Source organism: Anarrhichthys ocellatus, unplaced genomic scaffold (genome assembly GCF_004355925.1).
Source record: "Anarrhichthys ocellatus isolate YVR2014 unplaced genomic scaffold, GSC_Weel_1.0 scaffold6, whole genome shotgun sequence".
NCBI lineage: Eukaryota > Metazoa > Chordata > Actinopteri > Perciformes > Anarhichadidae > Anarrhichthys > Anarrhichthys ocellatus.
In genome coordinates, this window is record NW_022280036.1 from 9854939 (window position 1) to 9881655 (window position 26717).

The 26717-nt window shown below is 40.6% G+C and overlaps 4 protein-coding genes across 6 annotated transcripts in view; 3 read left to right on the plus strand and 1 right to left on the minus strand.

Annotated features, from left to right (window-relative positions):
* The window catches only part of LOC116382919 (uncharacterized), a gene marked incomplete at its 5' end in the record, with an annotated part of 10243 nt that extends 10194 nt beyond the window's left edge, over positions 1–49 (plus strand). The window contains one exon of the mRNA XM_031846363.1: positions 36–49. Within this exon, the coding sequence (XP_031702223.1) occupies positions 36–49 (14 nt within the window). The remainder of the gene's footprint in view (positions 1–35) is intronic.
* Positions 7–13207, plus strand: mrvi1 (murine retrovirus integration site 1 homolog). The gene is made up of 20 exons (XM_031846492.1): positions 7–173; positions 2009–2115; positions 2215–2276; positions 2948–3112; positions 3322–3399; positions 3524–3573; positions 3763–3819; positions 4315–4770; positions 4896–4974; positions 5844–5964; positions 6082–6112; positions 7426–7566; positions 7761–7892; positions 8880–9033; positions 9339–9388; positions 9998–10132; positions 10792–10853; positions 11515–11637; positions 11890–12015; positions 12748–13207. The coding sequence occupies exons 1-20, from the start codon at positions 102–104 to the stop codon at positions 12908–12910; spliced, it is 2364 nt and encodes a 787-aa protein (XP_031702352.1). The 5' UTR covers positions 7–101; the 3' UTR covers positions 12911–13207.
* A 43-nt stretch (positions 13208–13250) lies between these two features.
* lyve1a (lymphatic vessel endothelial hyaluronic receptor 1a) lies at positions 13251–18246 on the plus strand. Of its 2 annotated transcripts, none has more exons than XM_031846780.1 (6): positions 13251–14873; positions 15015–15198; positions 15290–15429; positions 16000–16203; positions 16400–16472; positions 16770–18246. In XM_031846780.1, exons 1-6 carry the CDS (start codon positions 14792–14794, stop codon positions 16909–16911), a joined length of 825 nt encoding a protein of 274 aa, XP_031702640.1. In that variant the 5' UTR covers positions 13251–14791; the 3' UTR covers positions 16912–18246. The 2 variants fall into 2 exon arrangements, with proteins under 2 accessions (XP_031702640.1, XP_031702639.1); XM_031846779.1 differs by having other exon boundaries at positions 16767–18244.
* Positions 16347–26267, minus strand: ampd3a (adenosine monophosphate deaminase 3a). 2 transcript variants are annotated; one of them, XM_031846777.1, is made up of 16 exons: positions 26201–26261; positions 25833–25909; positions 21815–22037; positions 21523–21703; positions 21215–21380; positions 20901–21120; positions 20626–20755; positions 20254–20448; positions 19801–19932; positions 19553–19716; positions 19315–19441; positions 18758–18921; positions 18487–18607; positions 18130–18303; positions 17890–18000; positions 16347–17794 (listed from the first exon to the last, which is right to left on the minus strand). In XM_031846777.1, exons 2-16 carry the CDS (start codon positions 25888–25890, stop codon positions 17618–17620), a joined length of 2343 nt encoding a protein of 780 aa, XP_031702637.1. In that variant the 5' UTR covers positions 25891–25909; positions 26201–26261; the 3' UTR covers positions 16347–17617. The 2 variants fall into 2 exon arrangements, with proteins under 2 accessions (XP_031702637.1, XP_031702638.1); XM_031846778.1 differs by lacking the exon at positions 25833–25909 and having other exon boundaries at positions 26201–26267.
* Positions 26268–26717: the final 450 nt, after the last annotated feature.

The following is a 26717-nucleotide window of genomic DNA, read 5'->3' on the forward strand; positions in this document are numbered from 1 at the left end:
CCTGTGCTGAGTCCTGTGCTGAGCCCTGTGCTGAGTCCTGCGACGTTGAGAGACCTTTTATTTTCCCCCACACTCGCTCACGCCCCCCACTGCTCCACACCATGCCCACACTGCCTGAGGAAGAGGAGGATTCCCCCGAGGAGCTGGACAGTTCATCCAGCTCTCCCAGTACAGTGAGTGTCACTTTTTGAAACGCACATTCTGTTTTTGGAAAAAGCATGTGAGGCCATAAAATCGGTCACAGAATAATCCATTTGGCTCTGGTGAGGAAATTCTGTCAATGTTGCTACTGAACGTCTGCCCTCAAGGTTTCTTCTTTAACCTCAAAATGCTTCTTATAGTTTAGCAGTAAAAACATTTGATCAATCCCTCCTAAGTGAGAGGACATTCTGCCTCATTTGCCAATATCTTAAGTTTGTTCTTAAGAAAGGTCTTCAGAAAAGTCTACGTCAGATTCACGACTTGTTCTTAATCCTCAAATCTTTTTCTCCTTTGGGTTAACTGACCCGTTGAGTCATAAACATCCCCATATTAGAGGCATATCTTTTTCAGCATGTCACATGTATATGGAGAGTATAATTTTGAAGGGGTCAGATTCAGAAGTTAAATCAGCAAACATCCTGCAGACAGCAAAGTGTTCAGCAGTCTGAGAACATTGTCTTCCGCTGCAGTCGCTTATAAACACAGAGACTAGATAACGCATCTCTGCAGAATGTAATGAAGCTGTTTAATCAAATCTTCAGAGCATATGCCAACACTGTAAACGTATCAACCTTCACTACAGCACGGCCGTGGCCTTTCTGCAGCTTTACCACCAGCAGGAATCCTTTTATTTGGGTTCTAGTGCAAAGATAAGCTGAAAGGAGCTCTTACGGAATTAGTGTTTGATCTCAGTCTGTGTTTACTTGCCTATTTTCTTATTATGGTTGGACAAGGATTTGGGAATGAACAGGAATGGAATGACCCATAATTTATGAAGATGTGAAGTTTTCCACATTTTTGAAACTGTGGAATTGTTGAACGGGTGCTTCACCAATTTTATTCATGAAGTCCGGTTTACTCATGTCACTAGGAGTCCAATTGATCCTGTGAATAGTTATATAATGTGGTCTGTGGCTCTGGACAGAAGGCCTGCAGTATGAGAGGTGTAGGATCTAGCATTCTCACGCATAAGACTAAAAGTCTGGATGTCTCTGCCTCCGCTGCTTTGATTTTCACCATTTACTTTTTTTAATCTGTCTTTTGTGAGTCCCGTATTTTTTATGACAATGTTCACACCGAACATATTTTATCTGAGTGTTGATTTGTTCTTTTTCATTTTCACTCTGGGGTATTCATACTCGTTATGTTGTGTCTCTATTTCTAACAAATGACTGATCCTTTACAACTTGACATTGAGCAAAACTTCTTCAGCATTTCTTTTTTTATCAAACATAATTTTGAGGAGATTCTCCTTGAAGTGAGTCTTTCTTCCCACCCTCAACCTAAAGCTCTATGTAACCAACGCTGTGATTTATCACGACTTTTAGAGATGTGTTGAAGTATTTAATCAATATTCGGTTTATGATGACCACAATAGTGGAAGGAAATCTTTAGTGTTTGCTCAAATGTGTCTGGAGTCACTGCAGTTAAATCTGGATTACCAGCTGGTCAGAGTGCCTAACTGCCCCGAGGCCAACCCCTCTCAGGGTCATTAAAGGCGCCCACCTTCATTGTTTGTGGTCACTGGATTTAATGTTCATTTGTTTGGGAGTATGCCCAACTGTAGCACAATATGAACTTCACTTTTATCTACTTCTGAGGCCCCATCTTGTTCTTGTTGTTTTTGTCAAAATCTAGTTTTAATACATTTTATGTCTGTCTGTTAATATTGTGCTAAAATAATGCATATTCCAACACAAAGGAAAACATGTATTGCACCTATGCCAGTATTGCTGTAACTTTGTTTTACCATTGACGTTTGTTTTGTTGCGTGTGTTTTTGTTTTTTTACAATTTCTTTTGCACAGTCTACACCGGGCAAAAGTCAAGCTATCGTCATGACTGCCCCCACCATCGTCTACCCACAGCAGGCCATTATTGTCCAACAAGATGGACGTCCTCTGGAGCAGACCAGGTAATCGTCCATCTCAAACACTACAACAGTTTTCTTCTTTTTTTTTAAGCTGTAAACGGGGACAATGTATCTGTATCATTACTGTTTCCTCTCTCTCAGGCCACACAGTCCCAGAGCTCGCCTGGCCAGAAACTCCTCTGGAGGACCCATCACCACTGTCGGTGGGTAAACTTTGTATACAGACACACACACACACACACATACTGCAGCTGCCATTATATAAAGATCGCCACAACACTGTGAGAGCTATTCTGATGTTATCATTGGCAACATTTGCTTTAGTCCCGCACCAAATTGAAGTCACTGTTTTTAAGTGGGTATTTGTAACTTTGTTGAAAGATCTGTCTTTCCAAGGATGAATAAAGCCAAAATAATTCGAAGAAGCTTCACTACATTTCGACTAAGTTTGGTCATCTGCGTCCTGAGAGATAAATCTGTGTGTCCTCCCGCATGCCTGAGATGCTTTTACAGCTTAGATTACTTTTGATGTTTAACTTGTTGCCCTTCTCTGAAGAGAGGAGATAAAAACATCCCTGACTTGGCCGAACCTCATCACCTGATTTATTGGCTCACATCCATCTGTGAATTATTCATTGGCATGAGACTTTATACTGAGAAATATCCTCTTCAAATCCAAAAGCACTCACAGACTTTGTTATTTTCTTTTCCCCAAAGAGTCATTGTACAAAATGTATCATCTAAAAATTAAAAGAATGTTTGAGGAAGCAAACGAGCATATTGACTTGTCTATAACTGCATTTCGTTTGCCTTTAAACAAACAACCACAAAAGTGTGCTTGTGTGTGTGTGCATGTGTGTATTCTCTTTCTCAGACAGCACAGGTAATGTGATTGACCTGCTGAAAGATCAGCTGCCGGAGCTGCAGCTCTCTGAGGAGGATCGACAGACGAACCTGGATCTGCTCCAACAGGCCAAGAAGGTCAGCGACCGTTTCCTGACACGCCGCGGCCGCCGCTCCCTCACTGACTCACCCACAGGTAGCAATACACACACACAAACACACACACAGATATACACGCAGTACATAGCAGCTCATTTGAGCTGTTGTCTTAGTGAGTTTCACTTAGTTTTCTAGATTTTTTGGGGGAGATTCTGAGCATTCTGAGGTAAAAGAGGTCGGAAGTCACATTGAACTCAATAAGTCATGTGTTTAATTCACAAATATTTTTGGGTTTTTTCCCCACAGGTCTTTCTCCAACTCTAACTCCGTCATCCTCACCGTGTTCATCTAGAAGCAGCTCACTGATTGTTGCTCCTCAAATTGGTAAGGCACTATTAAAAACAACTGTTAGCGATTTATTTATAACTTTTCTACCTTATTTTTCGATCACTTTTTGTCCATTGGACTTTGCAAGAATGATTTTGTTGGTCATGTTCTGCTGTTTCAGCTGGAGGACCCACAGAGGCAACCTATGTCAACTCACAGTTGGTTGGTCAGGTAAAGAAGTGATTGTTCGCTCACGATAGTGTGAGTTGTAATGCAGATATTTTTGACGCATGCTCATTTTCCCCTATTAAAACTGGCAGAGTTCATTTTATTTCCCTTTACTGTGTTTTTAAATGGTCTCATTAATATTTGTTAACATAAGAAACATAAGAAAATGTCCTATGTTGTCCTCTCTTGCAGCATCTGGAAGTTCCTTCAGTGCGAGATCAGCCTGACTTGACGACACAGGATCAAGAGGTCAGATTAACATATTCACTCACCGTTTCTTTTTATTAACACAGATATAACAAACTTTATATGGTTTGTATTATATCTGATAGAGAGGTTTGTAGAAGAGGGAAGTCATGCAAAAGAACAAGAGTCTACTCCCACACACATGGAAAACATCTCAATACTTCCAAAGGTTGCAAAAATGTTTACTGACTTCTTTTTTGAATGGTTGCTTTAGTTTAAAGAGGTTTTTATTTATGCTAGCAGGGGCGTGGCTCTCTAGGGATGGCATTGTCAGCGTGTCTACCACTTTGGTCCAGACAGAAATGTCGCAGTGACAGCAATTGTCATTACATTTTATACAGACATTCTTGCTTCCCAGATGAACTCCTCATGACTTTGATCCCCTCAAATGTTTCAATTATCCCAAGAAATATCTCAACATCTACAAGGTGAAGTTGGTTATTAATATAATATGATTGCTAAATGTATTAATAGCAGTTATTATCTTGCTAACCTCAGGGCAACAGACTGTTGGTGGACTGGAGGCCCTCTGAGAAGAGGAAAGTGTCCTCTGGGACGCTAACGCCCCGTTTTGCTGTTCAGAAGGAGAACTGTGATCCTGCTGTACCTAAAAGTCCTCCAGCAGTCGGTAAAGCAGATGAGGGACCTGGTCCAGGTCGAAACCTCAACCAGGCCCCGGCCACAGGGGTGGCCAAGCCCGTCCCTCGACCCCCTACTCAACAGGCCCCCTGTACAGCAGAGATCAAGACGATCGGGGCCTTCCCTCCGCTTATGAGGGCTGTTTCCTGGGATACTGTAGGCACCCTCAATTCTAGAAATGGCGCCCCAAGTTTCCCTCCTACAGCGGAGGATACCCTCTCAGACAAGCCCAGGGATGCTGCCTTCAAGTCCTCGGGCTACAAAGACCTCCCCACTCAGCAGGGAGGTGTACAGAAACTGTCTAAATTCAGAGAGGTAAAGAATCGGTTCAGCACATTCGGTTAATTACTGCTTGTTTTGGTAGTAAAATACCTCTTCTGTAAAATGTTGTGTAAATGCTTTGTTCTTGTGTTCATGCGTGTGTGCTTTTGTGTATACAGGAGCACAAGCTGATGCGTAACCAAAGCATAGTGGGATCCAAGTTACCGGACTTGAGTGAAGCTGCTGAACAGGAAAGAGGTAACAGTCATTGGTTTCCCTCTCGGCCATGTAAGACAGAAAGTACTTTCAGCAAGTACGTTCAGCAATGTCGCCAAGGGTGTGCACTTCCTGAATCTCAGGGAAAATCTGTTCCAGTCAGCAAATGATGATGATGATGATCTGTTCTTGTTTTTTTTCCCCCTCTGTGCCCCCCATTTACTGGCAATGTCATAACAGAGAAATAAATGCTGTTTGCGTTTTCCATCAGCAGATGGCATGATTGTTGTGAGTAGAAGTATGTGAGCCAAAGACCACCCGAGGAAGATGCAATGAGATGGTTCTATGTGTTTTGTGTGTTTTGGAAAGAGACGGAGCTGTAGACTTGGAAACTATGTCACAAAAATTCAGACTCGAGACTTTAGTTCCACTGTCACTGATACTTGACTTAGTTGAGACTTGACAGGCTGACAATTTGACTTGACAATCACACACAAAGTCACAGGTTTTGACTTAAAAACAGAATCTATTAACTATCAACACATCTTTGAAGGAAACTGTACAAATGCCTCATTTGTTTTACAGGTCACCTATAGCGAGACGATGTCATGTTTGAAAGAAGAAATAACGCCGCCATCTTACAAAAGGAAAATCAGAATGAAAAGAAATTAAGAAATGCTACATTTCAGGATACATTATTGTCCCGTTGTTGCCACTTGTGGGCACAGTGGCTGCAGTTCAGGGAAAGTAACCTAGTTTCACCTTCTAGATGTGTGGTCTTTTGTAGACTAAAGCACTTGAGTCTTGATTTTAAATCGGTCTCAAATTACTTGAGACTGGAATCAAAGCCTAATTAGAAAAATAACAGGTAATTTGCTTTCGGACTGATTTGTGTATCTCTGTGTCTGCAGGAGCTCCACCTTCTCCAAACTCAGCCAGCAGTGAGGAGGCAAAGGAGAAGTTCGACTCCATGCCAAACATTTCAGATGTGATGCTGAGAAAACTCAAACTCCACCGAGGTCTACCAGGCTGGTGTGCATCAACATTTCCTGTCTAATTGATAAAAATATCACACATCTTCATTTTACTGTGGACGCATGTATGTACATTACTCACCATACTAACGGTTCCTCTTTGATTTCATTCCAGTGCACCCCCTCTCACTGAAAAAGAAGTTGAGGTTGGTATCTGATCTGTTCAGGTTTTGGGTGATTCTCACACAGTATTTCTGCTAAAAGTAAAGATACAAAGTCACAAAAACATCATATTGTTATCTTTCATGGTGAGGAATTAAGTGTTGTCCATACATGCTACAGTTGATTTTGTTTTTTTCTGTGGTGCTTTGCTTGTGCTTGTCTGCAATTTAAATGAATCATTTTAGAATTGAGGAAATGCATTTATTTTCTCTTTGTTAGCTTTGGACAGAACCAGGCTAGTTGTTTCCCTTCATTTCCAGTCTATAGAGTGGTACCAATCTTCTCATCTAACACTTGGCAAGAGAACAAAAAAGTGCATTTCCCAAAATTGGATTTAACTATTCCTTTAATAATAATATTTTTTTAATCGCTTTGGTGGTCTGTTTAAGAGACTTGCTTTATTTGCAAATACGTTTACTACTTAAAAGCAACTTAATTAGTTATATAGCAAAAAAAACAGTAATACAACTTTGCCTCATATAATTTTCTGCTTCCCAGAAGAAAATATATTCAATTTAATATTCTCATTCTAATTTCCGCCTTCAAAATGCTCCGCAGTAATTAACTGTGTGCATGAGACTTCATACAATTGGTCATAAGATAGACTGCCGACTGTAATCCGTTTACTTTGAGCAGTAAATTGTGTTCAAACACCGTTTCAATCAGAGAACTCTGATCTTTTGTTCCACTCACTGCTGAACATTTGCTGTGCGTTGCTCAATGTTCATAATAATCAGTTTTGTTACCAAAGTAGTTAATTACATCTTTGCAAAAATGGTCTGCCTGAGTGACGGTGTTTTGTCAACAGGAAAGCGTTTTTCTGTTCCTGGTCAGACCGAGGAGACATTTGAGTTATTTCCTGTGGAGAAAAATGCAAACATTAGTGGCGCTGTCGGGCTCGGCCTGCAGCCTCTCTCGCTTTTCCCACTGGGATGCGTCTGGATCAGGACAGTCAGAGGTCATATATTTCCTCTCAGTCGTGGCCCGTGTATGTCGGAAAACTGTGCAGACTTGCTTTGATCAACTCAGCAAAACATCAAGTGGTCAAATGTCAGAATCACAGCTTGTTCCCTGTGTTTCCCTCATGGCTGCTCGGTATTCACTCACACATTAACCTATAAAAATGCACATTAGTATTACGCAAACAACCGCACTGGCTCTCATTTGTCACTGTGGGAGAGTTTTCTATGGATTCCTCTGAGTTGGTGTGTTGCCATCACCAGCAGTTCATCTGTATGCAGTGTGCTGTTTAACGTACCATTCCAAGTGTTACATTGCAGTAACTTCCTCCCCACAGAACGCATTTGTCCAGCTGTCACTGGCATATCGTAATGACAACTACACTCTGGAGATGCGGCTCAAACAGTCAGAGAGGGAGAGGAACCTGACTGAGGAAGACACAGAGAAAGAACTGGAGGAGTTCAAAGGAGCACTGAAGGTCAGCCCTCGAACGCAGCAGCTGATATTAGTTCCCTCTGGCTCTTTAGTGCTCGTTCGTCTCTTTAATGTTTCCTGGAAATGTCCCACAGGAAATATTTATCTTGTCTGAGTCCAATCCCAGGTACAGAAGAGGACATTGATGTACACTTTGTTTTCCTGAGAGAGTTGTAACAAAATTGTTGTTTCCTGCAGATGACTTCGCCACAGTGGCAGAATTTGGAGCAGCGTGAGGCCTACCAGCGCCTCATAGAGACTGTGGCGGTGCTGCACCGGCTGGCCACACGACTCTCCAGCAGATCAGAGATCGTCGGAGCAGTTCGACAGGTACAGTCATACAAACACAATTCGGATGACAATGCAAACCGAGGGAATGCAGAACAGATAAAGAGAACGCTGCATTGTGTAAATAAACAGTACATCTTATTGTTTAAAAGATGCTGTCTTTTTCAGGATGTCTCTGGGTCACTGGGATGCCTGTTTGGCAGCATTTAAAAACATCATAGGGAAGATCTTTATCCGATGTCATGGCTGACCTCATGCCGGCCAAACCAAACATCAGTTAAAGAGCAAATTTACTGTTTATGCAGCACAAAGGTCTTTCGCTATTTATAATCCCAAACCACTCTGATGAATGACTGCCCTTTTTTATATTTTCCTTGTACTGCTACCCATCTATAAATAACAATCTAATTATCAGGCTTTACCAATTCTCTTGACTTTCAGTGTGTTTTCTTGACAGCCACATTTATATATTTTAATCTTTTCAAATATATGAAGCAGGATATGTTGTAACTATAAGGTCTTTTCCACAAGGTATTTCTCTCCATGAGCTATGTGCATATTTTAACATCTGTTTTGGTTTTACAACAAATGCTCCTGTATGGTTTGGTCTCACTACTCTTTTCAACCCTGTTCCCAAAAGCTGTCAGCAGCTTTGAGCAAAAACCTCCGATTAACCCACTGCACACTACCTGCCCAGCTCCAAACGGCTGACACACAAACTTAGCAACGCGCTGGTGTAGAAAGTTGAACGTAAAAAGACGGTTATTTGGGGAGACCAAACCATAAAACAAGAGTACACCAGTTGATACTGGACTTATATTCATCAGGTGGCCAAAAACACAATGTTGATGGGAAGCCTGCAGTTATTTAGTTAAATAGGTCAAATTTCAGCTTGTTTTGTAGCTTTCTTCACAGCTCCTTTCACGAAGAGTCCTGTGTTTAAACTCTCTGCTAAAATGTTTTCGGTTAGTCACGTGTCTGTGCTCATATATTGTCTTGCCATATGGACTGATTTTCTTTGTGCAACAGGAGAAACGTATGAACAAGGCCACCGAGGTTATGATGCAATATGTGGAAAATCTGAAAAGGACGTATGAGAAGGACCACGCAGAGCTGATGGAGTTCAAGAAGCTGGCCAACCAGAATTCAAATCGCAGTTACGGAGGGTCCGTAGATGCTGGAGGTAAGACTGTGCTATTGACCACATTCACATCAAGCACAGCTAAACACAGAAACATTACATCTTTTCTCTACAAATTGTTTCATGCTTATAAATGGAAAATATTTTTAAACTTTATAATCCAGACAAGGTTTGATGAAGCATCTTCATTTAGCATTATTGCTGCTTTGCCCTATGAAAGTATTTTTATCAGGGACTATCTTAATACCATCTCACTGAGCAGCTTCACTGCTGCTCTGGCAACAATACCAGCGTGAAATGAATGGTTTCTGTGCTCATTTAATGCTGTATTCTGTGCGTCTATAAAGATGATGGAGTTCCACGGCCATCAAGATCGATGTCCCTCACCCTGGGAAAGGTAAGTGCTTCAGTTTTTCCATTTTTTTGTGCTGAAATAATAATAGCTGAATAACGATTATTCGATTATATTAAGATCAACAAAAAAATACAACGTTTTGATAAATGGTTACTTGTCATTTAAAAGTCATCTATTAAACACATTCTCTGATTCCAGCTTCTCCAATGTGAAGATTTGATGATTTTCTCTGTTTCACATGGTTTTAAATTGAATGTTCGGACTTTTAGTCAGTCAGACTTTTTTGTGTTTGTGGATATCTTGTAATGAAACTATGAGTCATGCTACCAGCTCTGTGAGGTTGTATGTAGCGCTAAACGTTAATGTGATGCTAAGCATATACTGTTGTACTGTTTACAATGTTCACCATCTTGGTTGAGCGTGTTGGCATGCTAAAATGGGCTAATTAACACTAAAAATGTCAAAATGTCCTGTTTTATGCGTTCTTTTGTGTTTCTTATTACATTAATGAAATAATGAATCTTCTTTTGGTGACATCATCATGCCTTTGTAGTTGTAGTTTATGGAAAAGAAAAAAAAATTTCCATCCCTAAATTCTTATTTTGCATCCTTACCACTGGCACATGTTCTGTCTCCTTTCACCCTCACTAGGCTCTGCCCAGACGTAGGGTGAGCGTAGCAGTGGTGCCTAAATTTAACCTCCTGAACATCCCAGGTCAGACTCCAGCCATAGCCGGCCCGGGCCCCAGCATAGGACTGACCGCTGGTGCTGCTCTTCCTGTCCTGGTAGGTCATCCTGTCCTGTCCTGTCCTGTCCTGTCCTGTCGGAAACTGATGGGAAATTACATTTCAAGCATTTAATGCAGTGACGCTCACTGTGTCCGATTGACTGCTGAGTCAAAGCTTTCTACAATGTGTGTCATCACTTAGATATGAAATCATTTGCTTTTAGGACATTATTCAGGACATTCTGTTTCTTTTGATTTCAAAATGGGTAAAAATTGTGTTTTTGAACGTAAACCATTTGTCTCATATTGCTATTATTGTAATTTACTGGTTAATAATAATAAAATTCTGATTCTAAATTCTGATCCAGGTCATATCTATATTACTTGTCAGTGGTGGCAAGTAACTAAATATATTCTCTTAAGTACAAGTTTGAGATTATTGTACTTAACTCTATTATTTCCAAATGATGCTGCTTGTATTGTTACTCTACTGCTGTCAAAGGGAGGTATTGTAATGTGATAAGGTTATGAAAAAACGATTCCCAAACAGCAGAGTCTATTTGGGGTTTCTTGTAACATTATAGGTGTCTTTGAGTTGTTAGCAGTCCCCCTCAAGAGGCATTTCCCCTCTAAACTTCTTTGATGGTTTCTGTTTATTGTGTATTATTGTAAGAAGGCAATAATTTCTTCCAAAATATTCAACACCCTCCTCTTTAGTGTGAAGCGAATGATGTGAAAAGCAACGCTGCCACAGAGAAAGCCCAACCAGCAGCAGAATGGTATGTTTCATGTCATGGTGTTTTCTTGCACGCACACATAAACACATGAATGCATACAGTGTGTACACATACCATTGCTTGATTCCCAAGGTCCCCACACAGTCCTGAAACAATGGGCCAAGACCAACCTGAACTTGTTATCATTCTTATCAAAAGCATGTTGTGCTGCAGTGGGACCTTTGTCTTGTTTATGTGACCTTCAGGATGTGTTTTACGGTGTAGAGAAAAGCCCCAGTGGGGTGAAAATATCCCTGACAGCACAAAAAATAATCAAACCCTGCTGCACTTGATGGATATGCTATCCTGGGTCGTAATCTAAACATTTGTGCAAAGAGTTTGACAAAGTCCAGGCACAAGGCTCCAATCATATCCTGGTTTAATAGAGAGCCTGAGTGGCGCTCTCAAGTGTCGAGATGTTCTGGGAGGAGACAAGAATAGCAAAAACAAATGTGCAAAGTGCCAGCTCCATTTTTTTACGTTCTCGCCTGCGGTGGTGTCTGTAATGCACGCTGCCTCTCCAGTGCTGCAGGTTGTCCGTTATATAACAAGGCCACAGTGTTGTGATGAAACCTAAATGTGCACTCCTATCGGTTTTATAACCTCTGCTGTGATGGTGTTGGTGTCCAAGGCTGATTGTTCTTTCCCATCTGAAACAATGCAGTGGAAAGAGCGTGTCGGAGCAGGAAAGCGTGCCAGCCAAACCTCCACTCAACTTGGAAGAGATCAGAGCAGAGATCAGAGCCGAGCTCAAGGCAAAGATCGAGGAGGAGTCGTATAATAAAGGGTGAGGCCGTCTCTCCTCATCCTTAACTACACGCAAACATTCAATGATGACATTGTTGTTTCTCACCATAAACCACCACATTTATGGGACTCGTCAGTTATGTTGTACTTGTTGTGCAGGTGTATATTATGTTATGTATACAGAGACTTTGAATAAATTCCACGTTGTGTGTCACTGCCTGATGATAGGACGTAAATATTAATACTGTATATCCTTAGATCTTGTTGGTTAATTTGAACCTTGTCAATGCAGCTTCCAAGAAGGACAGAAGCAAATCAAAGTGCTCCAGGAGGAGAAGCAGAAAGAGGAAGACGCTGCAGAGAAATTGCTTGAATCGAATAAGGATGAAGAGAGCGGAAAGAAGAGAAGGACAAGCAGGTAAACTGAACCTGTTGCTTTAAGAAGAAAATAAATGTACAGCTTGTTGTTCTTTGACAGTATTGACATAAGCATACCAAAATGACTAGTCTTCAAGTTCCATTCAAAATGCAAAAACTAAAAATGAACCTGAAGCTCATCTACATCGTGAGAGTAAATCTCAATAAGACCTGTCTCTATGTGGCACATCTTAAACTTTCAGTTTGCTGCATTAAATTAGTTAAAATACACCAAGAGCTTCTTCTAACAGAACTCATTTGATAAAACAAATGTTAAGAGGTAGAAATTCACATCAGCATTTATATGAACCTTTCACCTTTTAAGATATATTTTGTTATTTTGGACAGCTTTTAGCCACTTGCAGGAAGCTGGATGTTCATTTTTTTCGGATAAAAACATATTTCTTCGGGAAGTGCATTTAGTGACAGTGTGGGCTCCATGGTAGCTCTGACAGCTTGACAGAGTAGCATAGTTTGCATATCGCTATCCATGAATGGTCAAATATACAACAAAAAGAAAAGGGTAGAATTCATTTCGAAGGAGTAAACTGCCATATGAACAAATATACAATCAGATTTTCCAATCCTTCGAATGTATAAATTATTCTCGTCATCTCATCATTCAATACATGGATCTCTTTGATGAGTTTGTTTTTTTGCTGCAGTAAAAGTGTACTCTGTTGACAGCAATGAACGTATCAGATGTGTACTGTATGAGTCCTTGTCTCCACAGGAGGATGGAGGAGGTCCTGGTTCTTCTTGGTCGGTTTTGTCCCAAGATTCCCTTGAGTCGACGAATTCTCTGGATCGCCCTGACACTGTTTGTGGTGATGTGTCTGGTTATCAGTATTTTTACATTCTTCAGTGGCTACTACAACAGACGAGAGGACACGTAAGCAGAGGTGGGCTTTTGTGCGAGGCGAGATGAAGATCTTCGGACAACCAAAGAACCCCCAGTACAGAATAACTGAGGCAGTGGTCCTCTGTCTCTGCCAGTTTACCATATCGCCACACTCGGACTCACTTGAATCCATGACCCTGACTCTCGAGGGCCAAAGACGTTTTGGGAGGCTTAGTGTTAACAGTTAATTTTTATTAAGTTATAATTGTGTTTGGATTGAAAAATTTACAGATTGTTTGCTGCAGTGAGAAAAAAGATAATTTCTGTTTAGGGACCAATTATGTAGTGAGATATACAGTGTATATATATATATATATATATATATATATATATAAATAAAATGCTTGTTTTGTTTTGGTTTGGATAACTTTTGATAATAAATATGGCATTTTCCGTTAAATTCTGCAGTAGAAAAAGTGTATATTTATCTACACTCTAATGTTATAGAAATTAGAGAAGTATAATCTCTCAGGTCCAATAGATAATAAAGCTACTAAGAGATTTCAACTAATATTTAAAGATATAGAATATAAAGGAATGTTTTGTTAAATTTTTCTGTGTATTTAAATACTTTTTTTGTTTGTGCCATATTGTCTTCAGAGCACTGAGAGATTTTTTCTTGTATGAGAGCATTGATTAGATGGCATGAGGCTTATTTTTATCTTCTTTGCACATGTGTGCCTACCTTTGTTGTTAGTTCTTTGTGGATTTGAGGATCTGCCACTTCACCTTTTAAATAAAGGTGCCTAAAAAGATATTGCAGTCGTTTCTACTGATAAATATAAGATGCCACCAAAGCCGATTGGGTCTATATTCTCTCTTCTAACATACTAACCTCTGACTATTTTTGGACCATTTCGGGACAGTGGAAACAAGTTATGTACACAAAATATATGGTGAGCTTGTTACTTAAATACACATCCAGCAGTTTTGGAGCATCATTATTGTTCATTTGGAGTCCGGTTTCTGGCCTCCTGGTGAATTTAAGTCCAATATTCACTCTCTTATAGCTCTGTTTTTTGCTCACTACTACCTGCTGAGTTGTAAGTACAATAAGTAAATGTAGCTGCTGGCTGTAACTTTAACATTTCTCCAAAATATACTCTTTTCTTGCTCACCAACATGTCCGTTCTCACTTTCCAACACATCAAAATTCTCATTGGAGTAGCTCAATGACCCCATAACACTCAAACACCTTAAGAGAATTTGAATATCTTATTTTCCATTGCTCCTGATGGTCATTTATTATGCCCTCATTGACACCTCACATCTGACAAAAACACTGCTGCATGTTCGTCAGCTCTGCGTCATTTCCTGCCGTCAGGTCGTGTGGAGATGTTTTTGTGGAAGTGGGATGTAGTCGTGTGCCAAAGGCTCATCAGAGGATACCAGAGATCATAAGCATGTTCATGATTGAGTAATTCCCCATGGGAGGAAACCATTTGGACAGGGTGCCCAGTGTCAGATGTCAGTAACAGTGCATATCACTTATATGAGGACATACAACTCGTAATACAAGCTGTATTTTCACAAGAGCAATCCGGTTTAAATCACCGTTACATTTTTTCCTGGAACATGAATTAACTACATTTTGCAGTGCATTTCTGTAGCTTTATCTCCTGTTGACATATATATATTTTTTTATCTCTTTGTCTCCTGGGCTCTGCTCTGGGAACATATGATTGCTCTTGATCTGGCCCGGGAGCAGTCCTTCCCTCTTCCTTTTCCGTTACTTTCTGGTAATGACCGAGTCCACACGCCCCAGTGAACAGCATCAACCCTATTTAACTCTGTCATTTGGCTCACAGGCACATAAACGGTGCATCACTTGCCATCACTCTGCTTTCATCCGACTCAACTCTGACTAGTCATAAATATGATCTGGCTTTGCATCACATCGCTGTTATCAATTACTCAAGTCACCTCTGATCTAAATATTGACACAAGCCGCATCAGAGGTAAGTGAATCCAGCAGTTCTGATATTTATTAATTTGGTAAATTATATATTTGTTTGTTCAAATAAAATGTCTGTAGATAAATGTAAGCAACTCCTCTGAAAAGTACCTAAATCGGAAAATGTTTTGTATGCTGTTTTCAGTTTTCCCAGCAGCAAACCTAAGTATTGCTGGAGTATTCCAGGTTAGTAACTTAGATGACCTCAACCAGCCTCAGTACACCTTCAATGCCTCTGAAGCTCGGAGGCTCTGCTCGTACCTCGGGGTGACCATTGCCTCAAAAGCACAAGTCCAGGAAGCTCTCACTAGAGGTTTGGAAACGTGCAGGTAAGACCAGAGAAGAAATGATCCTGTCAGTCATCTCAGTGGAGTTTATTGGAAAGTTCCTGATGTTTTGTCATGTTTGGATTTCATTCAGGTTTGGATGGATTGATGAACATTTTGCAGTCATCCCCCGCATCAAGGCCCTTTCTAATTGTGGCCAAAACCAGAGCGGCTTGGTGACATGGCGAGCGTCTGTTACACAAAAATTTGATGTGTTTTGCTTCAATGAATCAGGTATGACCTTTGTATATTTTGCATTTTGTTGTCAAGTGCTTTACACTGAACATTAAGAGGCAATACTTAGTGGAAGATATCATGCAAGCTATTCTTAACACTGCACAAAGTTTTTGTTCTGTAAACAAAACATATACGTCAGAAGGTATTCACTCAGATAAATGTGAGTGAATAGTGCTGACATAGGCTGTGTTAACAATTTATGTTTTAACATTTTGAGTAAATATGGATTTAGCTGCATTTTTAAAATATTCTACAGAACTTGTTTTTTGCTCCAAATTCATGAGAATTAATTTTTAGACTAAAATTGTGAATATCACAAAAGGTTTTTTTAAACCTCCACAATTGTGATATGTTTATTTTACTAAATACATAAACTAAATATCTACCATTGCTGCCAGAAACCCATTTATAAATGCCTGCATGTGTTATCAAGATGTACAAGGACTTCATTATCAGTGCATATTTGCAAATAGGAGACGGAAACAATTTTTGATGAACAAACATTTAATGGCTTGCGCTTTATACAACAGGTATCTAATCTCTCATGGCCTTTATGCACATGCACAGATGCGGCAACACAATTGAAGGATGCAACAACTGATAACCCTTTGAACAGGAGGGATTACTCAAGGCAAACTCAGTTTCCTTCTAAGACAGCAAGTCCCACCCGGACCACCCACTCTACGTCTTCCTCCTCCTCAACTCCTAAAACCATAGACAGTGAGGCACAACCAGCCCGGTTTGTTGGCAGTGCACAAAGCTCTGCTGGAGGTATGAGAGTTTTATTCACAAGGGAATTAATGCTGTGGAGGAACGTTTTGTCATATTCAATTCATACTGCTCAGAAAATACAGTATAACACGTGAAAACATACAAGTAAAAACTACAAAGAATCTTTTGTCATCTGTATTTGGTGTGACTTTTGTTTCTTATGACTAATGTCTTTTCCCTTTCCTTTTTATTCCAGTAAAGGCTATACTCATCACCTCAACTTGTGCCCTTCTCCTTACTGCAATAATCATCCTTGCATACATAACAATGTAAGTGGTAGTTTTCCATATTTAATAGCTTTGTTATGGTTAAATGATGCTACATGAGGAAAGTATGAATGAATCAGTTAAGAGTGAATTGGTTCTTAGTGGGCTCTGTAGACAATAGCACTGCTCAAAAAAGCTTTACTGTACAACAGCACTGAAGAGCTGTGGATAAACTGATAACACAACGCATCCGTCGTGTAAAATTCCAGGTACTGGTTGTTAAATCATGTTTGTCCTAATGGTATTATTACATCTAGAAGAGCATCATATGATTTGTTTCTTTCTCTCTGTGAAAAGGAGGAGTCGTGCTCTGAGCTCCGACATAAAGCAGCAGCAAGAATACATCCAGACAGAAGAGTGGACAAGTGTGAAGGATATAAAGGAAACCAATAAAGCTGCTCAGGAAGATGAGAGGATAGAAGTGGATGACAATGAGAGTTAAACAACTTTCTGATGTGATGTTTTTTAGAGGCACTCCATGGACAACTACTGAGTGATATTCAAATGTGTTCATATTTTTGTTTGAAAGAAATGTAACAGAATAAAGGCCATAAAGAGCTTTTATTTTTGTATGTTAGTATTTACAGTCATCTGATGTTACTACATGCTGCAGTTTAGCCACTGGATGGCAATGTTTGCTTCACAATAAGCATTGTGAAGACTGAAGACCTTTTATTCTTGTAACATACTGTTTGCTGCTTCAGATGTAAATGCAACATTTCTACAACAATTTCAAGCATTTCTTGAAAAGTCATTAGTCGTTATGAAGTCTTTAAAACATGCTACAGTATTTAAGGGAGAGACAGAGGAAATGTACCAGACATCATCTGTTATCAGAGCCGTCTCATTATGTAACGCTCTCTCAACCATAAGTGTTCTTGTGTCTGGTGTACAGTGTATACAGTAACTGGAAAAACGTCAAGTTTTAAACTGTTTCTACGACATACGAGTGTAAGGCACAGTTGTTTATACATTGTGGGTTTGTTTAATCACAAGCGATTAAATGTACTTCCCACAGCTTTTGTCTAAACCTTTGAGGATATTGTATTTTTCATTTTATCATCACAGTCACTCACTGGCACTTTTCAAAATAAAGGTAAATGCTGATTACTGAGAGCTCAGCATGCTTGTCTAATACAAGGTCCATTTTATTCACACTGGGAATTCATAGCTTCAAACTTCACTGCATCGACCATGAAGCTGAGTTCATTCCACAGAGTCTCGTGTCTGTAGGCCATGCGGATCTGGGCGACATTGGTCCGACGGATATCGTTCCCTTCAGGTCCGTCTTTCAGATAGTTCACTCCTAAGAACTGCCTCTTATCCTGTCAACAAACAACAGAATGCAGTATTGGGAAACAGATGGAGCTAATGTTGATCAAATGTGAGGACGATTCTGCAGAGAAAACGGTGTCACTACCTGGTGAGACAGTCCACTTTGCTGCACACTGTTTCTGGCTATTTCACACACATCACAGGTGCTGAGCTTCCACAGCTGAGCTGCGATAGCGTACTCTTCCATCAGTGGTTCCTACGAGCAGGACACAAACAATGGATTAATATTATTATTTGCACTGCAGGACAAACCCCATCTAAAGCACACTGCAATATTCTGGCATACTGAACTGGAAACATTACATTTCCTGTGTGTGTGTCTTACCTTGGTGTAGTGGAACTGCAGGGGATCATCTGTGGACAGGGACACACACAGGCCTTTGTGCAGGAACTCTGGGAGAGGATTCTTGGAGTATTCCAGGAACAGGCTGTTGTTGCTGAGTGGAGACATTGCAATTGGCACCTGGGCCAGGTAGTACAGGTACTGCAGCACAGGGCTCTGAGGGAAGTTTAGAAAAATGCACATGAACTTGCAAGTAATATGTTGTTAAATATAAAACATTGAATTTTGTTACCAGGTTCTCAATTATGAACATAACCTGATCTATTATCAGAATGTGTATGTATTTATCCACACTTTATACACATATTCATGAATATCTTGTCGACAAATATGAAGTACCTTCTTCAAGTTGAGTCCATGTGAGATGTTGTCTGATGTGAGAAAGGCAGAGACCAAGTGGGTGATTGATCCAGCTTCTCCACAGTGGGGACGTAACTGGAAGGTGCTCAGTCCACGCTCTCTACAGACGACACGAGAGGACAATCGATATACGAGCAAATCATGGGACAGTCTGAATCTGTTCATCCTTGTACGCATCAATCTCACAGCAAAGCAATTCTTCTTAATGAAGAAGTATGTTTTGAAGAGGCAAGAAGGCATTAGCACTTACTTCCTGAGGTTGTTGAGGACCATGATGTTTGCATACATGTGGAAGATGTAGTAGCTGTATGGAGGGTTGTCATCTGCTGTCCACTGTTCTGGCTTTGGGCTCCTGAAGGAGAACATGTGATCGCTGTGTTTGGACTCATCGTCTACGCTGTCAAACCCTGACACCTGCACAAATAAATACTGATTTACTACTGGGGTGGTTTTATGAAGAATGGCAGGCACCAAGGGAAATTAGTTTTTATAATGTCACACATTAGTTTGTTTGTTTAACTGATAAGGCTCATCTATGGATTGCTTAATTTCTTACCTCAAATTAATAATTCATGCCCTCAAATTGTTTAATCTTACCTTCTAATTACACCTTACTTTAAGGTAACAGCTTACTTTGTGTGTTTCAACACACTTTTGTTAACAATTCTTCTTCTATAAAGACAAATAATCACAACTATATTGTCTATCATCAGTTTATACACCAGCCTCCACTTATGGGTGTGGGCACAGTGTGTAATACTAAATATGTTGACAAATACATTGAAACACACACACACAATATCTTACATATTTGAGGAAAACATGAAGTTGTTTGTGCTTCTGTGGGTTAACAGTGGCCTCAAATAGAGGAAGGAATATGTTCTCCAGCATCTTGGCAAAGTTAGGTACCAGTTTCTTTGCCTTGAAAATATCACTGAAACACATAAAAACATTGTCTTGTATGTTTAGGAAATTTAAAAGTTCACATTTTAAGAAATTCTCTTAAATTGTAAGCATGGATATTTGTTAAGCCTGGAGCACTCACTATATTCTGGGCACTTGGATGATCCACCTCATGTTCGGAGAGTGTACTTTGTGGTGAATAAACCACCGAGACAGACTGTCCCACTCCTCTGGGGAGCGACCATAGATGGAAAGGCGAGGCTCTGCATGCTGGTACTTACTCTCCTCCAGGTCATGGGCCACTTCCTGTTAAAGAAGAGAAGTACTAAGTGTACTAAGCTGTCTCTGCAAAGCTTCTGACTTACAGTGTGTGATTACCTGCTACGATACCTTTATGATGCGAGCAAAATACTCTCCGTTCATGAGGTTGTCTGTTTTCAGGAAGATTTCTCGAAGTTCACTAGCTCCCACTGGATTATACTTTGAATTGAACTTATCGAACCGGTGGAAGGTATTCCGGCCCTGTAAAGTTTATGAATTAAAAGCATAATTGTCAAGTTAGAATAATCAGTAACTGATCAACACACTGATCAATACTGGTATTTACCTGTACTAGAAGTGACAGCGACACAAATTAGAGGCAGAGAGAGTGAAGGAATTGTAAGCAGATTTAAATTCCCATAATTGTTTTGCCTTGACGGGAACACAATAAACTGTTTATAACCACATTCTGACAAAAAATGAGAAAGTTGTTAATGTTGCTCCCCATTTCAACTTATCTAAAAATGAACATTTTTATGAACATAACGCTGAAACATGGTGTCCTTTTTCTACTTTTCTTACAGCATGTACATCCAGAGAGTCCACGGTAAGGTCATAGGGGTCCTTATTGAGACTGTGGAAAACCTGCTTGAGGGTCATCTTTTGTCCGGCCTTTTCTAACACCACACAGTCAGCATCTGTCTTATATGTTGTCTGAATGAAGGTCAGCAGGTGTTTCTGAGACATGCAGGCAGCTGCATGAATATGCGTGTCCACCTGAGAGAAAGAAACAATGTCCGTGTTCAGTCTGCTGGACAACTTCAGTGATCAACACACACAAGGCTTGTTTTTCTTTTTTACAAATAGTTCAACTTAAGGCAGAAGTGAGAACATGAACACATATGTTTTGGTGTTTTTACAGAGGAATTCTGTGGGATACAATAGAAATCTAACCTTCCTAACGTTGTAGAAATCTCTGTGAGGCACACTTTTCAGTTCCTTTAGCTCAGCCATCTCATTGAGCATCTCGTGGAGGTAGAACTTTGAACTCAAGAAATTGAGTCGTCTGTGACAGTACGTCTTCCTGAAAACCAGAGTGGTGGATGAGATATTAGAGCGGACCTCAGATTAGCAAATGTAACTTCACGCATAGGCAACAGCCAGTTTTACAATGAGGGCTGTTTATCCAACCGGCATAGCTGCTGTGTCTTTCTGTTTTGGCAACTTACGTTGGTCCGTCTGCAATCATTGCCAGCACATGACTGAAGTCTATGGCAAAGGTCTCTAAGTCTGGGTAAGGAAGGTCATGGGGCTGGTTTCCTCTCAGAGCCTCGGCATTGTCATACACATACACTATGCCATCCTTCATCTTCAGTTCATAGTTCAGATTCTCAGGGATGTTCTGAATGCTGTAGGGATCTTCTCCATCTGTTGGACACGGGCACATATCTGGAGACCACAACATTGTTCTGTTGCTGTCATCCAAACCAGAATGAAACATCAGTGAGTGTATCCATTACCATAATGTGTATACACTTCAAACCTGGAAGAACCTCATCTTCTTCGCTCCAGCTCGTGCAGTCAGCGCTGCGGAGGAACTGGGCTGTGGTTCTGCAGAATCTATGGTAGGCTAGCTTTGAGTATTTCTCGCGAATAAGCAGACCCTTAAACAGACTTTTGGCTGCCTGTTCATAGTCCTCCACTGTGATCTGAATGGGGAATGGACGTGACACATTGTATGCAACCTTGGCATGTTTTTCAACATTCTGTTAACATGAGATGGGAGCAGTAAATGTACACGATGTAGAGCTGCAAAATGTTGATGCACATGTTTGTGTCTACAGTACTTACTCCCGCACAGTAATCACCACTAATAGTGACCCTCTGGTAATCAGGGAAGTTTTCTGGCAGTGATGAGCAGGTGGAGCTGGGGGACATGTATGGCGTGGCTGCCCCTGACCGCGGACCATCTGTATTCACTGGCATCAGCAGGGACATTGACTGGGAACGAATCACCTTCAAGCTTTTCTTCCTGCGACATTAGCAATAGAATTGATATAAGCTCAACGTTTCATTTATGACATTGATCTGACTGATGACGACATCCTCTCTGATTTGGTGCCAAACCAATCGCAGGCCTTACCTCTTGGTGCTCTCCTCTGAATGTTGCTCTGCCAGCTCCTTCAGCATTTCACGGTCCTTGGCCTGCTGGAAGCCAATTGGGCAGTCCTCAGGCACGGTGAACATCGATAAGACATCCTTGTTGTCTTCTTCCTTTAGCGCTGACGCATACACTTTCTCTGTTAACAGTTGTGTCGCCTCTTCTGCCTCACTCAGAGTTACCTTCGGGAATTGACGAGGCATGTCTGCAAGAAGGTAAAGGCTGCCGTAAAATGACTGGCGACGGTGACATGAGGATACGAAGAGGACCTACTCGCTCTGCTCTGACCAGTTTATTCTGTTTTATAAACAAGCAAATCTACCTGTGTAAGGCTTGAAGGACATTCATGAACTAACTGCTGCACCGCATCACCACCTGGAGAGCTCTGTGTATTGTTCATGTCCTACAACATTACTTTTAAACACTTCACTTTCTAACAAGATTTACAGGTCGTCAATATAACGTAGATGTATGATACCTATCTTAGCCTGTTTTCATAGGCTCCCAGTTCATTCTAGAGTCACTATTAACATTTATTTTATCACGTTATCGGTCTTTGCTATTGTTGTCCATCATTTGCTTTTCCTGTTACCCTGTGTTCCTGTTTGCCGTCTTTATTTGTTGTACTTTTTCATTCAATGCCTTGTCATCTACATTATATAACGTGACAAGTCACTTAGATTTAGACTTATCAGCAAATGACTGTAATGGGATAATGAAATGGAAACACAAGCTAGTCCAGTAGAATATCATATTTAAGTTGAAAGCATTTTGAATTGTGCAGTGGTACAATGACAATAACTCTGCTTTAGCCCTTATCAACAGCACAGCTGTAAATAACACTTGTTTTTACTATATAATCCAGGATACACTCCATCTGTTTACAGCCATGCTCACAGACACACAATGTACCGCAGCTATGTCAACCAGAGAACTGTCTATTTCTGCAAGCGGATAACCCGAGTGATCTGACAGAGTCTAGCTGATATCCGTGTAATACAGGGTACAGTTCTGGTCATTGGAGTGCTGAGGCAACAATAGAGAAAGGCCGTGCTGCCTAACGGTGCCATATAAGCCAATTTTCCGCTCTGCCAGGGTGCTTCCAGGAAGCTTATCATTCCGGACACACAACACTATCCTGACAACAGCTGTGAGCTTTATGGCACCACGTGCACACTGTGAAAATGGATATTCTCACAAAGCTGTATTGATCTGGAGATGATGGCCTAATCAATTATTAATTGACCACTCAAACCCGCCGAAATAATTTCCACGAAACAAATACTCGTGTTTCTTTTTTTTCACACAGTCAGGAGCAAACACACACACACACACACATACAGTTAGAGATGAAACATTCATATTGTAACAGAGTTCTTCCCACCTGACAACTTGAAAGAAACTAGCTAACGCTAAGCTAATCACCCACAAATCCTGGGAAATAAACTAACGTATTCCGCTTTTCCATCAAAGGTATAAACAATGAACCATTATTGTGTGTATAACGATAAACTAAACACACTTTCTTGGAATCAGTCCGCGGCTATCGCAAGCGATCGTTAGCTATAACGTTAGCTGGTCTAATCAATAGACTAGCTATAAGAAGGCTAATCATGTAGCAGCTAGCTAGCTAGTTTAGCTCGTTGAATTATACAAAGTCAACGGTTACGCCATCATAAACGGTAACTTGAAACATTATGGTGTTAACAAAGTTATGTTTGGCTTGTTTTCAACCAACGTACCAATATATTTATTGCGAGACTATGCGTAATGTTAACATGACACTAAAATGCTGAATGTATTGACTCTACTTGTGTTACTGACCTCTATCATGCACTTCGTCGTAAAGTTGCACGTTTTAGCATTAATCCTGCGTTAATAACCGATGACAGGCGGAATTTGCTATTATTTTTTTTATTTAATTTTTTATTCAGTTCCGTGCATCAAGTCAAAATTACTTAGCAATTTCTTAAAAAATTGCTCATTAATTCAGGTTTTGGCAAACTGAATAAATGAAAAGTTAGGCCATAGAGTCTGAGCTACTCAACACCCAGCAGAGACTCATCTCCACCACACATGCTCTACATTTTCTCTTGACCATATGTGACCAACCCAATGTCAGACTCCTTTCTGTTGACCATGTTCCTTCCAAAATAGCAGATGTGCAGTGATGCAGAGAGTAGCCCTATACTGTAACTTCACTTCATAGCCATTTTGCATATTGTCTTGTTTTGCATTTATATGCATTTCATCAGTTCTGCGCTTACCTTCAGTGCTGCTCATAGTAGCCATATTTATACGTGTCGTCATCTCAATTGAAGCATTGTACAGATTCAGTGGTACCTTCTGTCTGCATCTGGGTCAGGCTCAGTCAATATATAAGTCTACGGTGGCATACAGTTATAGTTTTGTTTTTCTGACTGCCCATCTCTCTATTTTAAGGAGCCAGTGGCCTTATGTTGACAGAGCTGCTAATCCTGAGACTATGTCAAAACTGGTTGTCAACAAAGACTGCCTCACTCAGAGTAGACAGGGCATGGTGCCTTCTGCTCTGTTTATTTCTCTCTCTCTTACTGTCACTCTCAGACACAAACACGCACACAATGTGTCACTCACTCATACGCTTACATACAGCACATTGGGCAGTGGGCACACACAGAGAGGTCGTGAGGAAAATAGATTCCTCACTACTGCTGTGGCAAAGAGGCATCCCAACGAGGCAGTCATCACAGTTGTCCTTTTCATTCAGTAAGTCACAACCTGTTATGATCATTTATTGCTGGCGGTCTGTTTTTATCTGGGCCCTGATGACAGAATACATCATTCAGCTCAGTTGTCCCGTTAAAAGTCACTCTAAAAACAAATAATTGCCCTCAGAAGGCATTTTGCTCCCGTATACTCAGATTATCACTCACATTTGTGTGATAGCAAAGAGAACTGACCCCATATCCCATTTGTTATCTGTACATGATGCAGAGCTGCATAGTGCATTTTATTTATACTTCCTGCCCAGCTATTGATAACAAAGGGACTAGACTGATCATTTATGTCAATGATGAGACCACTCCTCCAGCAGTCAATGTGGTAAAATAACCTTCATACTGTATGGTTCTGGTGCTGTTTCTCAGCATAATAATAATAATAATTAGCCCAATGTCACCATGCCCTGGACCCGTTTGTTGTTTTTTTCATATCTGCTTGTGATATACCATGTTCCCTGAAGTATAACAACAATATGACAGTGAGTCAACAGATGCTGCACATGCTGCATTTCTGCATGCTTGAATTCCAAAGAGAGAAACAACTCATTCATTGTTGACATGAGGTACCTGCTGATTCTCACCCCACCACTGCAGGGTGATCAATCAATCCCTAAATGATAAAAATACCCTTCCATCTATATTGAGGAGTCGCCAACTCAGCACCCCGATAACACAGTTGATACATGTTTTTATTCAGCATTCACAGTAGCCTTTGTGTTATTGATCAACGTATCTGGTTCAGGAAACATCAGATCAGATGGCTGCGTAACAGAGTTATATATAGTGTAGCTCTGCAGAAAGCATTTGACACTAATGTGGGAAATATCCTAATGGTGCTCACTCTGTGCTGATGTGGGTGTGTGTGCCCCTTGTGTTTGTGAGTCTGTTTAAATGCACTGAAAATGTGGAAGTATGGAGATGACTTTCAATCGTCTCCACAGTTACTTTGGTGAATAAGACTCATCGTTCATTATTTCCCCATTAACTGTGATAATCCCATAGGAGGCCATTACCCAACCACTCATAGCCCTATCTCAGACCCAGCTTTCTATACTCTGCTGTCTTTATCTTCTCTGTTTTGTCTTTTCTCAGACAAGTCTCTGCTGTTAATGGCTGAGCCCCCCAAGTTGGCTCTTTGACAAAATTATATCTGAGAGAGAGAGAGGTCAACAACACAAGAGAAAAGCATTTACATTACAGAGAGACATTGATGAGCAAGGGAAAGTAAAGGAGCTCACTCTTTCCCAAGCAAGGACTTGACTGCTGCTTTAAAAGAGACATGTCTCCTCTTCTCATCTTTCTCAGTGGCCAGGGCCTGGAGAAGAGTACAGATAGAAATAAAGGAAGCACACTCATCCATCTAATACGCGTCAGATGAATTTCCTATAGTCACAAAGTCTGATGCAAAGTTTTTTTAATTGCATCCATGAAAGGGTTTTGCTGGAGATACACATAAACCAGTTACCACATACAGTATAACAAAACTGCATGTAAAGATTTTGAATGGAGATTGAAAGACATAGAAAGATACTGTAAGTGATGTTTGCATCCCTTCCTGCCTCATCACTGGTTCTAGACTACTAATATATCAAATAAGTGCACTCACCTCCTCAGGCTCTGCTGTCTCTGAAGATGGTATATTGGATAAACATCCAAGTCATGCTGTGCTCGTGTTATGGCTAGAGTATATGAAATCTCATCCACCACCCTGCAGTGCTCATCGCTCCATCCTTAACTCTTTCAGTGCCGCAGCAGAGTGCAAGGACATCAGAATAAATGCAGACATCAGCCATCATGGTCATTTGCACCATTTCACTGCTTTTTCAGGCAATATTATTGGATGTTGGAATCATGCTCAAAATGGGTCAACATGTAAAATCCCAGGGTTTCCCTGTTCTCTCTCTTCTTTCTCAGAGACTAATCATGTCCTCTTGTGTACAGTATGTCTTGTTCATTTGCAGGACATTACATTTAGCTGAGATGAGACGTGAGCAGACAAGCAACAGCAATGTAAGGATGCCCTTTTTATTAGATAAACAACACATTCTCACTTGGAAGACTAATTTGTTTCAAAGCTTAAAACCCCTGCTCTTGCTTCTGTCTCTTTAATTACAGTCCCTCAA

Coding starts and splice junctions, on each gene's coding strand:
- mrvi1 (XM_031846492.1), top strand. CDS start 102: ATGCCCACACTGCCTGAGGAAGAGGAGGATTCCCCCGAGGAGCTGGAC. Junction 4,771..4,895: donor AACTGTCTAAATTCAGAGAG/GTAAAGAATCGG, acceptor TTGTGTATACAG/GAGCACAAGCTGATGCGTAA. Junction 6,113..7,425: donor TCACTGAAAAAGAAGTTGAG/GTTGGTATCTGA, acceptor TCCTCCCCACAG/AACGCATTTGTCCAGCTGTC.
- ampd3a (XM_031846777.1), bottom strand. CDS start 25,890: ATGAGAAGAGGAGACATGTCTCTTTTAAAGCAGCAGTCAAGTCCTTGC. Junction 20,756..20,900: donor ATGATTGCAGACGGACCAAC/GTAAGTTGCCAA, acceptor TCTGGTTTTCAG/GAAGACGTACTGTCACAGAC. Junction 18,922..19,314: donor TTCATGTTTTCCTCAAATAT/GTAAGATATTGT, acceptor TTATTTGTGCAG/GTGTCAGGGTTTGACAGCGT.
- lyve1a (XM_031846779.1), top strand. CDS start 14,792: ATGATCTGGCTTTGCATCACATCGCTGTTATCAATTACTCAAGTCACC. Junction 16,204..16,399: donor TGCACAAAGCTCTGCTGGAG/GTATGAGAGTTT, acceptor TTTTTATTCCAG/TAAAGGCTATACTCATCACC. Junction 16,473..16,766: donor ATCCTTGCATACATAACAAT/GTAAGTGGTAGT, acceptor CTCTGTGAAAAG/GAGGAGTCGTGCTCTGAGCT.